This window comes from Gopherus flavomarginatus, chromosome 6 (assembly GCF_025201925.1).
Source record: "Gopherus flavomarginatus isolate rGopFla2 chromosome 6, rGopFla2.mat.asm, whole genome shotgun sequence".
Taxonomy (NCBI): Eukaryota; Metazoa; Chordata; order Testudines; family Testudinidae; genus Gopherus; species Gopherus flavomarginatus.
Genome location: NC_066622.1, coordinates 65817063 through 65833913, shown reverse-complemented (window position 1 = coordinate 65833913; position 16851 = coordinate 65817063). Strand labels below are relative to the sequence as shown.

The following is a 16851-nucleotide window of genomic DNA, read 5'->3' as shown; positions in this document are numbered from 1 at the left end:
CTTGGCTCCTGCTGAGCCCAGGCACTAATGTGGTAATCCTGGTGGATTGGAAAGCTGTGTGTGAATCCCTGGCCTGATGCATGGTCCCTACTGCAGGGGAGCATGTGTCCTGGTACTTATGCACCAGTGTGTGGCTCCTACTACATTACAAAGCATGGCTCTCAACGCTGTGTTGGGTGTGGGCATGGGGCACTGGCTGCTGAGTCATTCCGGTGCTACTTCTACTATCCAATTCAAAGTATGGTACAAACTCTGGCTGTAAAGAAGCATTTCCTGCTCTGTCTTTATTGCTTCATTGCGGTTTTTCAGGGGGCCATATGTGCATTACCCTCAACTGATCAGTAGCATAGGGTGCTCAAGGTAGGAACACTGGCCTCCCAGAGAGTCACTTCAGTTTAAGGGAAGTTCCCTGTTGTCAAGTGGATGGAGAGGACCATCTGTAAAGTCCTGGGCTGCTGGGGCCACATATGCTTAATACTCACAGCACAGGGCATGGGGGTGAAACATCTGCAGATTCCTTTGAAAACAAGCCTCTCTTCAGCCCGTGCTATGGGTTTATTAGTAAGAGCCTGTTGTTTCATGCCCAGGTCACTGGACCTCTTGACTCTGGGTAGCATGGGTGCCCCTAACCTCAGAGTACAGCTACCACAATGCGACAGTTCACCTCTTTTCTTCCCCGCTTAAATATCTGATATTATTTTCTTTCAGACACAGGCCCAGAAACGTGGCCATCCGTTGCAAAGAGATACAAAACTCAGAGAGCAATTAAACACCCTTAATATAGAATAGCCTAGCCAATAAGCCTGACAGGCTGTGACTCTGTCAGGGGGCCCTGGGTGTATTGTAAACCACCAGGGCAAAGGTGTCCTAATTCCTGTCATTACCAGAACCATTCAATGAAGTTCTAGCCACGAAATTCAAATTTTTCCTGTTGATTTGATGTAATACCTGGCTCCAAGTCCCCGATCCACTCTGCACAGCTCCGTTGCTCCCTGCTGTCCCTAGCATTACTCTATCGAAGACAGAGCCAACTTGCATCTTCCCTTCCCTCCACACTTGGCAGGCACAGTTTTGCTTTTCTGCTCTGGTGATGCTTCTCTGGACAGCATAGGAGCAGGATTTGCCTCTTCAGCAGCACTGATTGGTTTGGCTGTTGTAACTGATGGGGCTGAGGTCAGGCCGATGAATTAGTCCAGTTTGTCACAGCCCCGAATGACCTGTGGCTGTTGAGCAGCTGCTGCAGTGCTGAATGCCCTGGTTGATGTATAAGCACCTTTGCTACCTGTTAGTCTATAAGGTGCCACAGGATTCTTTGCTGCTTTTGCTACCTGTGTGGATAGATTCTGGCAGCACTCAGAGCTTCCCATTTCACATAGGGTCCCCGGGGAGACTGCTCGCACTGCTGTGCTTCTCATGAAAGACAATGAGGAGTTAAATACTGAGAGAAAGCTGTGTTCTGCTTCCAGGAACATGGGATCCCCACGGACTTGGGCTATGCTGTAGCCCCCCATCATTCTGGAGTTTATCCCATCCATACACAGCTCTATGAGGCCTGGAAATCCGTCTGGGGCATCCAGGTGACCAGCACTGAGGAGTATCCTCACTTGCGGCCCGCCCGGTACCGGCGAGGGTTCATCCATAACAGCATCATGGTGAGTGTTACCAGCTGGGAGAGTGGAGCCCTTTGGGTTAGTTCTGGGAGGAGCTATGGTGGCAGTCAGCTGAGGGAGGCTTCTAGATGACCAGTGTTGAGAAGCTCCACCCAGTACCTTGAGTGCTGAACCTTCCCGAAACCATCCGTCAAAGCTGAGGAAGAGCCCGTTGTTGTGCTTCTGTGATTGGAGTCAGTGCAGTGCAGAGGCTATGGTATGTGAGGTTTTAGAATGAAAACTCCCAAACACCAGCAGGTATGTGTTTACAAAGGCATGCATCCCGGGCCCATGAAAGCACCATATCTGCAGGAGCCAACTCCTCCTCTCCAGGGCTCTTTCTGAGGAGGCACATCTGCAGCACCTGCCCTGACCTGTGTGTTGGATGGATGGGTCAGCCCCTGTGGGAATGTGGTGGAGAACCATGCACGCTAGCACGAAGCTGAGATCCCACTAACCCGCTGTGCCATTACTCAGAGCAGGATGAGCAAGTGAATGAGGGGAATGTCTGAATTCTGTAAACTTGTGATGCTCTGGGTCCCTCACTCGTAGTGTCCTCTCCAGATCATTTTGTAGGGTGCTGCTTTGACACACCCATGCACATGCTTTCAGCCTCCTCTCTGATGTTCTCTCTCTCCGGCTCCACTAGGTGCTGCCTCGACAGACGTGTGGGCTTTTTACTCACACCATCTTCTACAACGAATATCCTGGGGGCTCCAAGGAGTTGGACAAAAGCATTCGGGGTGGTGAACTCTTCCTGACAGTGCTTCTGAACCCAGTAAGCTTGCCAGCGTGGAAAGCAAGGCCCGTTGTCAGTGGCTATGGAGAGGGCGGGGGTGGAGGCCCTCATACGCAAGGTTTGCCTAGAGTGGAAGAATGGAGCTGAAGGAAGAGGGGGCAGCTGCTCACCTGGACAGAGAAGGCTAAAGCAGCCCTTGCTGCTTAGGGGGATTCTTGGCAAACCCTGCTGCCCTTTTTTCCACTGTCCATTTGTATCACAGTTCAGGGTCAGCCAGAGCAAACCTCTCCAAGCACAGGACTGGAAGAAGGGGCTGGCGTGCTGAGCCCAGCTAGACGCTGGAGCTCCTCTTACCTATCCTGCAGTCTTCCCCCAACGAATTGCTGAGCCAAAAGTCCTTAGCTCCCTTTATTGCTTGTGCATCTGGCTGCATTTGGCTTGTCTCCAGGTGCTGTGACAAATCCTCCTCCGGGTGTGTGTGTCTCTCTTCCCCCCCCCCCCCCCCCCCCCCCATTTCCTTGAAATTTGGATACATGTGAAACAGTTTTTCCTGTGATGCTGCTATCCTGCCTGAGGCATTTTCAGGAGCTCCAGGTCTGGGACAGCTCTTTCCTGCCCTCTTGCCCCCCCACCCCGCACTGCCTGGCTCCAGCAAACTCTTGAGTAATGCACTGTCTTTGCACTCTCCAGTCTCTTCCCAGCTTTCTGCTGCAGATGGCGGCTGGGGGCTTTCTGACCTCTATTCTTTTAAATCCAGCAAAACAAACGGAGAGACAGTGCGCTCAGACTGTAAGGTTCAGAAAATTGAGAAGGAGGTAGCCGAAGGGGCCTTGCATTTCCTAGTCCATCCCTTGGTCTATCACTCCCTTGCTAAACTTCCCAGACATTCTCTTTCCTTATAGATACCTAGTGAGTGTGTCACATTGGTCTCGGGTCCAAAGATCTTCCCTAATTTCCTTCGTTAAACTTAAACCAGTTTACTCCTCCTGTCCCCTAGAAGTGTCCTGTCTTGGTGTAGGTATTATTATCCAGTCAGAGTTATTGTATTTTCCACCCCTAGCTTAAGGGGAACCACCATCATTACTCTCATCTTCTCTCATAAATTCATCATTCTCTGGTCCCTTGGATCATTTCAGCTCATCTTCCCTACCCTTTTCTGTCTGTTCCAGTGTCTGCACTGGGAGTGAGGGCACCGCTGGGCCAAAGCCCTTGCTGAAATCCAGAGATCACAATCCACCGGGCTCCCCATCTCTGTCCAAGAGGGTAGTTTTGTTATGTAAAAAGTAGTGACCAGATGACTGTGTCCTAATGCGCAAAGCACCAACCCACACTGGCTGTTCCCCTCCTTCAGTCACCACAAACAGACTCCCAGCCTGTGGTTTCTAGTCAGTGGTGCAAGTAGAAATCATTTCTTGCTGGTACTGCACTTATGGGAGAGACACAAGGGGGGGCACATGACCACCTCACGTGACCCTCCATGTGATTCCGCCCAGCCCGGGGTCCCGTCACACTCTCCCTGTCTCCTCCGACACCCCTCTTTGTACATACAAACATCAACATGCTTAACTACTCACTTTCCCCACAAATATGTAGTATTTGGTTTGTTTATATGGAATATGGGAGTTGGGTTAGGAGCCATTTCGGCATATGTCTGACTTATTAAAAGACAAATATTAAGTAGAACTGTATCCTGAACTTCCTTTATGGGAACAAACTCCTGAAACTCTTACCAGTCTACAAAAGAGGTCCATAGCCATGCATATAGTCCCATTGTCTTCAGTGGGATTGATCAAATGATTAAGGGTTTACAGAATTAGGTTCCAAGTTTGTAAATTGTTCTGGATGTAAATTGTTCTGACAATGCCTGAGCTGTCAGATCAGAAGGAGCTTCATTTGAATAAAGGTGAGCAGATGTGTGATAAGTCTTAGCTCTGTTACTAAGATGAGGAACATATTTTCAGCAAAGTTCTTGGCAGATTCCTGAGGCAGCTGGTTTAAGATAGTCAGTGTCCGGCATTATAATCTTGACTTATAGTTCTCTCACCCACAAAGCTGGAAAATGAGGCATTTATTTTCTTTGTTTTGCTGCTCCAATTCCAGTTAACAAAATGCATGTTAGACTAGTTTGGCTGCAAAGAAGAATTCTCTATACACTGGGGACAACATCTGATTCCTGTAAGGCTGCAGAACTGGGCTGACATCAGAATCCAAACATCCTCTGGTCAGTGCAGGCAGAGGCACTCCCCTAATGATTTGGACCTGATGTGATACAGTATGGAAGTCATGGATAATTCAGATCAATGGGGAGAAACAGAATCAAAAATACAGTTTAAACACTTTCTGTCCCCCTGCCCCCCCACCCTTCCCCTCTTAAGGACCCCTGACCAACTTTACAGCACAATACATATGCTAACAAACTTAAACAAAGGCTTTGTTTAAGTTTGTTAGCATATGTATTGTGGTTAAAGCCATATAAAGAATGAATGCCCTCCCTAGCTGGAGCAGAGCACAGCCCCACCCCTCCTCCGGAGTGGTGGAGGCTAGCCCCAAATCTTTCTGGTACCCCGTACCCGCTTAAAATCTCTTGCGGTTAATGCGTACTGGAGGGTACCGCGCTACTTGCACTCTTGTTTCCAGTACTGCCTGTGGTGGAAGTCAGGCTGAGAGATCAGGGATTACTGGGTTACCTTTGTCCAGCGGACAGGTGGGAGCCATAGGACCCCTTCTCCCATCCTTCGGCACCTCACTTGATTTGCAGGATTTGTCAGATACGTTAGTGATGCTGCTGTTCCTCTGGTGCATTGTCTGCTCCTGGGCCTGTGGGTCTGGATTGCAGCACCTCCCTCTGACTTGGCTGGAACGCAGAACTGTGGGAAATTCAGCCCTCTATTCAACCACCTTCCTCCTGTTTAGCTCAGCTCTGGTGCTAGAGGCAGGGCTGGGAGTGTGATGATAAATTCTTATAACACACGCTGGGTCCCTGACAGGATCACAGGCTGTGACTGACCCACCAGTAATGTAACTGTTCCTGTAACAAGCTGGTCAGTGTGTGTTATGCAGCCTGCTGTACCTGCTCCACAGCCCCAGCCTGGCTTTCTAGCTCAAACTGTAAAGATTCCTGCTTTCAGCTGTGAAGTCAGGTGTTGGCCAAGACTGAGGCCGTTACCTTTACACAGCCAGCACATCCACCTACGTTAACAGTTGTCATCGCCTTATCTGTCCCCTTCAGCAGAAGGAGATACACAAGCCTGTGTCCAGAGAGTCAGTCTTTGTATCATTGGCATCAGCATCACCCTGGACAGGCTCAGTCCTGTAGCTCACTGCCTCGCCCAGAGGCTGTGACTCGTGCTCTCTCAGATTATCTGGTGCCTTCAGTGTGGTGTAAGGTGAACTCCACCCTTCCAAGAGCCCCGCTGCAGTACAGCTAGGCCTTGGCTGCCCACTGCAGGCACCGCCGTGGCATCTTTCAAGGGCTGTGGTATCTTCTAGCCGATAAAACTGTCCCCAGAGCACCGTGCACTGTGGCTTTGGCTCCCCACTATGACTCTCTAGGCTCCTCTGAGCCCCTTCAGTCTCTTCCTGTATTTGCATCTTTCCTTCTGCTGGGTATTTCTCCCTCCTTTCCCTTCATCCCTGCAAGCAGAGGAGGGCTGTGCTATCAGCACATCTTCATTGCTTCTGTTTGCAGAGGGAGCCCAGAGCTTTGCTCTCCAACCCCACTGATAGAGACATCCCAGTGTTTGGAGAAAGCCGCCAGCCCCGCATCGTGGTCAGTGATCCATAGCAGACTGGGGGCACAGCCTCTTTGCACTCCTCTGTGGTGCTTCCAGCCTGCCTGAGTGTGGCCCACGTGCAGGAGTCCTGGGTGTATGGCTAACTCTGCAGTGTCAACAGATGATGTTTGATCTTCTGACTAGTGAGCAAGCCTTGATCTCAGGACTGAGAATAGACGCCTACAGGCTGCCACGTGCCCTGGCTGTATTTCCTAGCAGCAAAGGGGGATGTTTCTGAGCACTTCTCACAGGCCCTTCTGTTCACACCACATGCCATTAAGGCCATTGCTGTACCCACTGCTGTTGCTTTATATTGCTAAAGTCTCCCTCATCATCTATTCTCTGAACTCCAGGCTTCTCTGTCTGCAGCTCCATGTCAGGGCTGAGCAGGGGAGATAATGCCATGCTGCAGATGGGGGCTTACTGCCAAGCTAGTCGTGGGTCAGTTGAGGGGCAGAGCTTGGTCATAGATTACATCAGCAGGTTCGCTCAAGGCTGTGTTGGCAGGACCAGTCAGGGCATGGCGGGCCACCTGGGCTGATCTGATGGAGCATGTTCTACTGTTACGAGACAGCCAGACTCAGTAGGAAGAGGAGGGCAGTGGCCCTGCATGTCCTGGTTGACATGCTTGGTTGCGATTCCTCTTGCTTGGGACCGTTTATGGGCAATGATGTTACCAGAACTGGTCGTGGCAGGCCTGGAGATTTGACAGCCCGCATTGTGTGCCACATTTGTCATCCTGGCAGTGTTCCAGGCGAGCAGGGGTGGTGATTGAATCCCCACTCCCAGAGCAGGAGGGCTGTGTCAGCAGTGAGGAAAGGGGTCATTGTGCAATGATCCCTGTCTATCAAGTGGCTCCCCAAGCAGTTGGAGAAATGGATGCTTTCTCCTGATGCATGGACAACTACTCCTGAGCCTACTCCTCTCACCTTGCCAGGTGGACCTGCTCCCCCAGCCTCACAGTGATTCTCCTCCAGCTTTCCAGCAGTGGGTGCCCACATGATTACCCAGGCCCCTCTTGCATCCTAGGGTGCTAAACCACCTGTTTCCTTCCCAGTGAGGGGCTCTCCTGCTGTGCTGCTGACCTTTTGGCCTTGCAGCATTTGTGCCCAGTAGTGCGTTGGAGCGTCACAGGGACTGAGCCATCAAAGACGTGCACAGAACTCGAGCTGGCAGCACTCTCAGCCGAGCGCTAAAATTCTTAAAAGCAAACTGTCTGGGGGACAAACAAATGCAATGACGGGAGTAAGCGGTTCAGCAGGGCAGGGTGAATGCACCAGCTCGTGCTGGCTGCAGACCTGAGAGCATCTCATACCAGCTCTGCAGAGCCCTGTAACCTGGTGGGCAGAAGGTGCCCTCCCAGGGGTTTAGGGAGGATATGCACATGCTCCTGAGCTTTGGGAGGGTCCCATGCCCAAAAGTTGGCAAAAAGTTCAGCAGGGGGATGCCCACCCCCTGGGAGGACCTTTTGGTGGAGGATGTCTGTTCCCTGGCGAGAGCATAGGCAGGGATGTCCACGCCCCAAGGCTTATGTCCCAGTGTATTTTTTAGTGTTTTAAAGAGTGAACCCAAGATTGTTCCTTACGCTGCTGGTGAGTCGAAGCTGGCTTCCCACAGACTCGGGATGTGGGACGCTCCTGTGAGATTATCCAGTCTGCCCGGGATTGCTTCTGCCAGGATATTGCTTGACACCCAAAGCCAGCCTCAGCACTCCCCTGCCCAGCTCTCAGTGTCCCCTGCTCAAGCTGGCACATGCCACAGCCAGTGCAGGGAGTGCCCTGCTCTCAAGGCTTGTGATCCCCCCTAACAATGGGAAGAGAAGGAAGAACTGCATTCCAGTTTTGAGCATACAGGAGATTCTGCTCCCAATTCCCTCCTGGACAGGAGCTTTCCAAGCTGTTGACTGCTTGAAGAGGGTCACTGTGGACAAATCACTACTTTGGCTTCATCCCAGCTTCCAAAACTGTCCTGTGGTCACCTGGAGTGTGGAGCTGTGGCTTGTTCAGGGTGGGAATGTGTTTGACTTGTGAGTGTCCGGGTCTGGGGCTCCTAGGAGAGGTGAGTTGCTGTCTCTGGGAATGCACAGTGCACTTGCCGGGAGAGCTAGGATCCATGGTAGGTCCTGTCCCCACCAGTCAGTGTTTTGTAAGGGCCAAGTGGGCTCCCTGTTCCAGCTGTCTGCGGCACTAGTAACTGCGCTGGGGCTCTGTCAGAGAACACACTCTGATTCACACATGGTCTGCGCTCGGGATTTTCCAGGACTAGCCCAATTGGGGCTATTTGGAAAATAACCCACTTCCTTCTTCCCACGGCGCCCATTGCCTGGAGCAGAAGTGTGGATTGCGGAGCAGTAATCCAGGGGGCACAATATATTCTCTTGCCTTTGCCCCATACCCTAGGAGAGATGCACATTCACCAGCTCAGATAGCCAGAGCTGACCTGGGAAGCCAGCAGCTTCTGTCTGGCGATGGGATGCAGAAGGGTGGCAGACAGCAGCTGGGATGACACAGGGCTGTTACCTGACTTGTAAATGTTCCTTGTGTTCCCTGTTTGCAGATCAGCATCTTCATGACGCACCTGTCTAACTATGGGAACGACCGGCTGGGGTTGTACACTTTTGAGAGCCTAGTCAAGTTTGTGCAGTGCTGGACCAACCTTCGCCTGCAGACTCTGCCTCCTGTCCAGCTGGCAAAGAAGTACTTTGAAATCTTTCCCCAGGAGAAGAACCCGCTGTGGCAGGTGAGTAGGCTGTTCTGATCTTCCTTGGCCATTCAGGACTCCTCCCCGTGGCCTCTTGCAGGAGGCTGCTCTCTCTTTGGAAGGTACATGGAGAGGAAAGGGTTGCCATGGTGACACTGCCGCTCCAGCGCCCAGAAGGGTCGAATGCAGGGGCTTGGTCCTTGTTGCCTCCCTCCCCAGATCCCAAAGACACGACGTTGGGGGAAGGGAGTGATGGGCCACGCTCCTGGTGTGAGCTGTGGGGACAGAGAGAGCTCTCATTGGCCTGGAGGGGGTCCCAGGTACTTGGCTAGTTGAGGATGTAACTGGGGGGAAGGAATGTCTGTGGGGCCAGAAGAGCTTGCAGGCATGTTAATGTGACTTATCCTGACATAATTTCACAGTATAGAATTCATGCTGGTTAAATAAAAACATGCTTATTTCATTTCATCCCAGCACAGCAGCTCTCTGCATGTTAATAAGCAGATGAAATGAAGTGAAGGTAATGGGGTTGTCAGTCTGCCAGAGCTGCTGTGCTGGGATGCAGCAGGGAAGGGATTGCTTCTCAGCCCAGCAGTGATGATGGGCCCACATCTTGGTTACTTTGGACAGGAATTGCGGGTAGCACTTTCAAAAGGTACCTAGGCTCCTAAATCACTTGGGTGCTTTGGAAAATGTTCCCACGGCTTGGTCTGTGCAGTGCAGCCTGCTGGCACTCAGCAGAATGGGGATGTAGCTGTGAATTGTTCCTTGTGTGTTATGCTCTATCTGCAGGAGCCCTCATCAGCTCCCTTGCTAATATTAAAGCCTGTTCACTCTGTTGTGCAGAATCCCTGTGATGATAAGAGGCACAAGGACATCTGGTCCAAAGAGAAAACATGTGACCGGCTCCCCAAGTTCCTTGTCGTTGGACCCCAGAAAACTGGTAATTGTATAGCTCATTTAAAGATAAACTCCTGGCTCGGCTGCCTCCTATGCAGACAGACAGTTCGTAGATTTGTACAGCAGCAGCCAGTGATCACATGTGATTAGGGTCTCTGGTTTGTCCCACCCAAAGTGCAGCACCTCCATCAGCACACTGCTCCTATCACCCTGCTGGGGCATAATCCGAACTCGCAGGGAAGAGCCCCACCTGCTAAGTCACTGTGAGAAGTAGTGCAGGCTCTTGGTTTACCCACACGAGTCCTGACCCTCTTTAGCTGAGCCAATGTGCCTCTCTAGTGCCTTCCCAGTAACAGGTCTGTGCCCTTTCACGCTGACACACTGCACAGGGGTCTGGGACCAGGTCTGTACATGGAGTCGGTAACTCATCTGGGATTGCTGTGGGCAGTGATTTGGCTAGAGAGGTATTGAGCTGAGCCGCCACTTCCAGCAATGACAGGTGCCAGCCATTTGTGTAGAATGGGGGCCTCAGTCCTATGGGTGAACCTCTTCCCAGCCCAGCTGCAATCCCTCTCACATGAGCCTTTGGGGATCTCTGCTGGTGTGCCTGTGCCCCTGGCAGCTCTTGTGCCCTGTGCCCGTGCCACACTGTTGCTGCGTAGTAAGGATACCTGGCTTGGCCAACTATCAGCATGCTGGAAGCTCTCAGCAGAGTCGTCAGGAGACGCCAGCATCTCTCAGTACCCTGGGTGACCCCGGCTCCATTAATTGTTGTTGTTCGTTGTAGGCACAACAGCTGTGCACTTCTTCCTGACCATGCACCCAGCGGTCACTAGTAACTTCCTGAGTCCAGCCACCTTTGAAGAGATCCAGTTCTTCAATGGGCCCAACTATCATAAAGGAATTGACTGGTAAGCATCCTAGCTCTTGTGCTCTCCTGTAGGGATCAGTCGTCATGTTGCATCCTCCTGAATGTCCCTGGGCTCCATCCACCTCGAGCGTTTTAGCAAGCCCTCCGTTTTTGTCTGGCACGTTGCACCTCTGGGTGCTCACAGTCTCACAAGAGCTCGCTCTGTTTCTCCACTTGCTACGCCCCAGCTATACACCTGCTAGTAAGCTCAGCTTTTTCCTAAACTTTGAAAGCAGAGTCCCGTTCAGGGAAATAAAGCCGTGAATGCCCCTGCAACCCTGCACGTGCTGTGAAAGTCTGCCCAAGAGCAGATTGGGGAAATCTACATACAATACTTGCTCTCCTTTGTCACATGCTCTGATGTGTTCATGTTTAAAGTATTGTCACTGGCATCTGAGGTCTGGGCTACATGCAAAGGTTTTGCTGGCATAGCTAAATTGGTTACAAATGTGGCAAAAACCCAATACTAAAAAGGGGTTGCCAGTATAAGTCCTTTTGCCAGTGTATAGCTAAGTTTGTTTGGTGAAGCAGTGAGTGGTCCAACTCGTGGCCTGTGGGCCGGATGTGTCCCATGGGCCGATTCTTTCCAGGCCCGAATATGTCCAGCTCGACAAAATGGCGTCCTCCGTGTGGCATGGCCTTGCACGCACAGTACATGTGAAGTCACACTGCTTGGAGGACATCATTTTGTAGAACACGTATTTATATACATGGCCCGTGGAAGAGCTCCAGACAACTGCATGTGACCCGCAGCAGTGAAAAGGTTGGACCACCCAGAACCAGCAAAAGCACTCCTTTGCCAGCATAAGCTGCATTTCCGCTAGGCGGGTTTGCCAGTATAGCTATTCCAGCATAGCTAGTGTAGACAAGGCAGTTGTGCCCAATTAGTGCCCATTGAGATGGACAGGGCGGTTCACACCACAAGAGTTATTGTTCCACGCTCTCTATGGACCCAAGCAGATGTCTTTGTCTCCTACACTTGGTTTGGTCGGTCAGTTGGTCTGTCTACATGGGGAATTTTTATACTGCTCTAGTTATACCAGTGTAGACCCCTATGTGAGCACTCTTGTCCAGAACGAAAGTATCCACTCAGGGAGTTAAACGGATATAACTCAAGATAACTTTAGAGTGAAGACAAGCCCTACAGTTCTTGTATGTATCCCATCCCCCTAGTATATGAGCACCTCACAATCTACAGTGTGGTTATGCTCACAGCACTCCTGTGAGGCAGGGCAGGACTCGTGTCCCTGTGGTACAGAGGGGGGAAGTGAGGCACAGAGAGACTAAATGACTTGCCCAAGGTCACACAGCAAGTCAGTGGCAGAGCAGGGAATTGAACCCAGATCTTCAAGTCCTGGCTACATGCTACCCACTGGGCCGTCCTTTGTTCTTCACACAACAGTTAGAGCAGTGGTCCCCAACCTTTTCGTCTGGTGGGCGCCAGATGAAGAACCGTGGCGGCGGTGGAGCACCCGCCGAAATGGCTCCAAATTTCTCTGGCATTTCAGCGGCGACGCCGCTCAATGATGTCGCTTGTCGGCGACAAGTGGCATCATCGAGTGGTGTCGCCGCCGAATTTCTGCAGCTTTTCGTCAGCAACGCCTCTCGATGATGTCACTTGCCACCGACAAGTGACATAATTGAGAGGCGTCATCGCTGAAACGCCGCAGAAATTCGGCAGCACTTCGGCGGATACTCCACCGCCAGCCAGGACGCGGGCGCATTTAGATGTCCCCGCAGGCGCCGTGGCGGGAACCCCTGAGTTAGAGGTTCACTTGTTTTCACTGAAAGCAGAGACCGTGGGAATAATCCTGAGGCATGTCTGCATCCCCAAGTAGTTCCAGGCACCACCCGAGGGTGCTGTGCCCTACATGCAGGGCAATGTCTGCGCCCCTTATTGCATCCCCCTCTACTCCACATTAGACCCTACTCGTTCCCCATTATCCCCATTCTGTGTCATCCCCTTATTGATTCTCCATGAGTCTGGCTACCCCAAGCTCCTCTGCATGCCTTCTACAGTCCTGAGGTGCCAGCAGGCTGGTTTGCCCCGTGCCACTTTTCTGCTGGGGTGTGCTCCTCACACGTGTGCCATCAGGCTCTCCTGGTTTGCTCCGCTTGACAGGTACATGGAATTCTTCCCCATCCCCTCCAACGCCAGCACAGACTTCATGTTTGAGAAAAGTGCCAATTACTTTGACACAGAGGTGGTACCGAAGCGTGGCGCGGCCCTGCTTCCACGAGCCAAAATCATCTCCATTCTGATCAACCCAGCCATCCGAGCCTACTCCTGGTACCAGGTATCGCTCCTTCCCGGGGGGCCCTGGGGAGGGTTGGAGATCTGCTCCAGTGTGGCATGCAGCCCCTGTATGAATGGATTTCTCCTGGGAGGCCAGGCTGGGTTAGTACTGATGGGAGTGTGTGGATTTATTCACAGGAGAACTGGGGTGTGTGTGTGCTGCCCAAGGGCAGCAGAGAGCAGGGGGCTGCATGCACATTGGCTAGGGAAGGGCAGAGTTCTGTGTTCTGACCTCCTAACCATGTGTTTGTTTCCCAGCACCAGCGCGCTCACAGCGACCCTGTGGCTCTCAATTACACCTTCTACCAGGTGATTACTGCAAAGTCCCAGGCCCACCTGGAGCTGCGCAATCTGCAGAGCCGTTGCCTGCTCCCTGGAATGTATTCGACTCACCTGGAACGATGGCTGACGTATTACCCCTCTGGGCAGGTACAGAGCTCTGCTGCGCTTGGCAGCGTCTCTAGTACTCGGCAGAAGGTTGTTCTGGATTAATGAGCAGCTCTGGGGACGAGGGTCAGAAAGCCCTAGTGCCCAGGGCTGGGTGTCACAGTCCTGAGTGAAGCATGGTGCACAGGGAATGGGTTCAGAGTTCTGCTTGGTGGCTGTAGAGACAGGAAACTCCCCGTCTGTCTCATTCTCTCTTCACTTTAGCTTATGACTCTTTTTGGGGGAGGGGAATATAAACTGCTGCTTCCTTCCCTCCATATTACCTGATAGAGAATCAGGCTGACATTGTGTCTATCCAATCAGGATCGAGTGTCTACAGGTTTCCAAGTGCCTGTGTGTACTAGGTGGCTGAGCGCGCAGACAGCACAGCAGCGTTAGGAGGTCCAGGAAGCACTAGCTTACTGCAGCATTAGGTTCTCTTGCTTTTATCTTGGCAGTGTGTCCCCCTGCCCAGCTGGTGCTCAGCTACTGTCGTGATACCGTAGCTTTCACCAGAGGCTTTGGGCTCTGCTGCTTGTCGCATTCACTTGTTTCTTCCCCATCTCATGAAGCCTGTAGTGCTGCTGAGTGTGGATTTTTTTGGAGAGGTATCTGGAGTCCCCAGACTACTGAAGTCTGGAGTGCAGCCGGCCTTCTGTTTATAGATTTCTAGGTCGGTCAGCACAAACTACAGCTCGTTTCTGTCTCTGAATCTGCCTTCATTGTGACAAGACATTTACAAACTGTCCCGTGTGCTTGGAGTCAGAAAACCTTTTAGCAACTTCTCTTTTCTGACAGACGTAAAGCAAGATTGCCTGGATCTTGGCTTCTGTTGCCAGAGTTATTCTCAGGTGGTGTATGAGCCAGCAGATCCCATCATGCATTTTCAGGCACTTATTCCCTTCAGCAGCAATAGCTCTAAGACCAGGCAGTGGTTCTGCTTCCCAGAAAACGTAGTACTGCTGTAGTACTAACAGGCAAAGGTAAAACAAAGCCGGAATCTGTGTTCATGGCCTTGTTGCTGTTGGAGCAGAGCCAGTGCCTGACAAGAGTAGATGAGTTGTGCAATTGCAGTGAAGAGTAACAGATATTAACTCCTCTAAGGCAGTATGTTGTCCAAGGAGAGCCCCGGCCCTGGGCTGTTCCCTCCACATCTCCTGGAGAATTCTGGCTTAAGCCAACAGTTTGCAAACCCTGCCAGTTAATTCAAATGCAGCAACTGGAAAGCCAACAGCAGCATCCCCAGCACAGGAGACAGGCTAGTGCTTTCATCTGGTGGTCAGAGCCAGGGAGATGGTGGAAGGAGTCTGTCCTGCATAAAGTGTGCGGGTACATCCCTGGGCTCACATCTCGCTGACCGGACTGTTTGAGCAGATGAGAGTGAAGAGAGGACAATACCCTCTTGCACTTAAAATGATGTCAGGACATAATACAGCAAGAAAACTCTTCAGCCGAACTAATCACAACCACCTTGGAGTATTGTAAAAACATGGAACTTCGGAACCCTCCTGCTCTGTACAAAATCACCTGTGCTCTCCTTTCTGGCTGACTTTGCATTTCTCTACAGAATGAGCATCAGAGCACCCACTACCACACTGGGCAGGGACTAGAACTCTTTAGAATAAGATTGTGGCTGTCCCTAGTGGGGAGTTAACTTGGGTGATCAGCACTCAGGTTAGCCTGGCCTGGGGGTGAGCAGCCATACTGCCAAGCCCTACTCAAGGTACTGTGTCCTCACTGGTACTGCTCTCCCTTGTGTGTGTCACTTACTGCGGGGGGCATATCCTGTGGTTGTCAGCGCTGCAGTAAGCTGAGCCACTCTATCGTCCTTTTCTAGTCAATTGAAGGAGACCTTGTTTGCCCTTCTTGGGAATAGTGGGAGGCACTGGAAGCCTACTGGCACTGAAGTGATTTAGTCTGTGTCCTCTCTGCAAAGTGGGCGGGATACCAGTCTGAATGCAGCAGCAGCCCACTAGCCCATGCTCCCAGAGAAACCAGCTAGCCCAGGTTTAAAGCACCATTCAACTCAGAGCGTTTGTGGAGGGACAGGAGTGGGGCTAGGGACAACACCCAAGTAAACTCTGCAATAAAGACATACCCTGAAGGAGCTGGTTATGCAAAAGGACATGGATATGTCACCTTTGGAAGACTGACCCAGGAAATACTGCTTCTCCAGGACACCACAAAGGGCACGGCCCATCAGGGAGAGAAGCAAAGGGCTTAATTACAAGCACAGATCTGCAGAGCTGAGGTCAGGCAACTGGGCTCTGAGTGGAGCGTGTGGAGTCATTGCCCAAGATCTGCTGAGCTGCAGTCACCCAGTAAACGAGATAACAACGCAAAGTAGTTTGGGAGAGTGCTGTGGCAGGGATGGATGGAAAGCGATATATTATTTATTCACTGAATCCTCATTATTGCTAGAACTGTACTGTGGACCCGTGACCTGCTGTCTGAGCTGGAAGCCTAGACTTTCTCTCTCTATATAAGCAATGGGATCTCTCTCCACTTTGCTTTACAAAGGCTACCTACCATAACTGGCAACAGAGATTTGCATAAGATTGCCCCCCTTGCCTGGCTGAAATGGTGCAGTCCTGCACCTTCCAGTCCCATGGCCAGAGTGACTGGGTGGGTTTAATGGCCCCTTTAAGAAAGAACTGGTCCTAAAAACCGGATTTCTTCAAAGAGGAATCCCCCCAAAACCGCTAATGTTGTAATGGTTGTACAGCACTGGAGCACAGCTTCCTGTAACTATTTCTTTGGCCTGGGATTCTGGGCACACAAGGAGCAGAGCTTTAGGTCTGCCCTGGACAATGAACTAATTGCATGGAGAAGGATTCTCAAACTTTTTGCTAATACCCCACAGTTCTTTACAATGGTTTGTGTCCATGCAGGTTTATCAGAGTGACTCCATAGGTGAGGGGCAGAGGCCTTTCCATCACCACCTCCTGCCACTAGAAGATACCCACCCCAGATTAGGAGAGGAAAAGCAGATTGCCCACTCTGAGGTCAACTTCAGTGTCTGCAAAGAGATACATCACCTCCCCACAGTGCCTGACCTACCATCAAAATTGGCAAAAGCCATCTCCTTCTGTGGCCAAGGGCTTCTGTTTCATTACTGGATCTGGAGGGATCTAGGGCCCAGCTCCCCAGAACTCATGCCAAGTCTTTTCTCTTGGACAATTTCCTCTTCCATGGATAGTCCAGCTAGTACAAAGATGCTGATGGTTATTGTCTTTCATCCTCTGAGGGAGGGAAATGAGCCAGAGCAGACTGTTATGTAAAAAGGAAGCATCAGCTGTCAAAAAGGATGCATGTAATTGATGGCTAGCGCTGAGGCTAGGTGCTCAGTTACAGGCTGAAAGTTTTGACACCCTGTTTTGAGCTGCTTTTATGTTGTAAATGTTGGTCACGTTAGGACTCTTCTGTCTTCAGCAAAAAAGGTCCAGCACCCAAAAGAG

The 16851-nt window shown here is 51.4% G+C and overlaps 1 protein-coding gene and 1 long non-coding RNA gene across 12 annotated transcripts in view; one reads left to right on the top strand and one right to left on the bottom strand.

The window, feature by feature from the left end:
* The window catches only part of NDST2 (N-deacetylase and N-sulfotransferase 2), a 240805-nt gene that overhangs the window by 219830 nt on the left and 4124 nt on the right, over positions 1-16851 (top strand). For all 11 annotated transcript variants that reach the window (XM_050960095.1, XM_050960088.1, XM_050960085.1 and 8 more), the window contains 7 exons: positions 1467-1652; positions 2299-2427; positions 8718-8900; positions 9708-9804; positions 10549-10672; positions 12794-12968; positions 13226-13396. In XM_050960095.1, coding sequence (XP_050816052.1) covers positions 1467-1652; positions 2299-2427; positions 8718-8900; positions 9708-9804; positions 10549-10672; positions 12794-12968; positions 13226-13396 — 1065 coding nt within the window. The remainder of the gene's footprint in view (positions 1-1466; positions 1653-2298; positions 2428-8717; positions 8901-9707; positions 9805-10548; positions 10673-12793; positions 12969-13225; positions 13397-16851) is intronic.
* On the bottom strand, positions 4073-8781 carry LOC127054333 (uncharacterized). Its single transcript, XR_007775226.1, has 2 exons — positions 5076-8781; positions 4073-4647 (listed from the first exon to the last, which is right to left on the bottom strand). It is a non-coding gene; the product is annotated as an uncharacterized LOC127054333 (long non-coding RNA).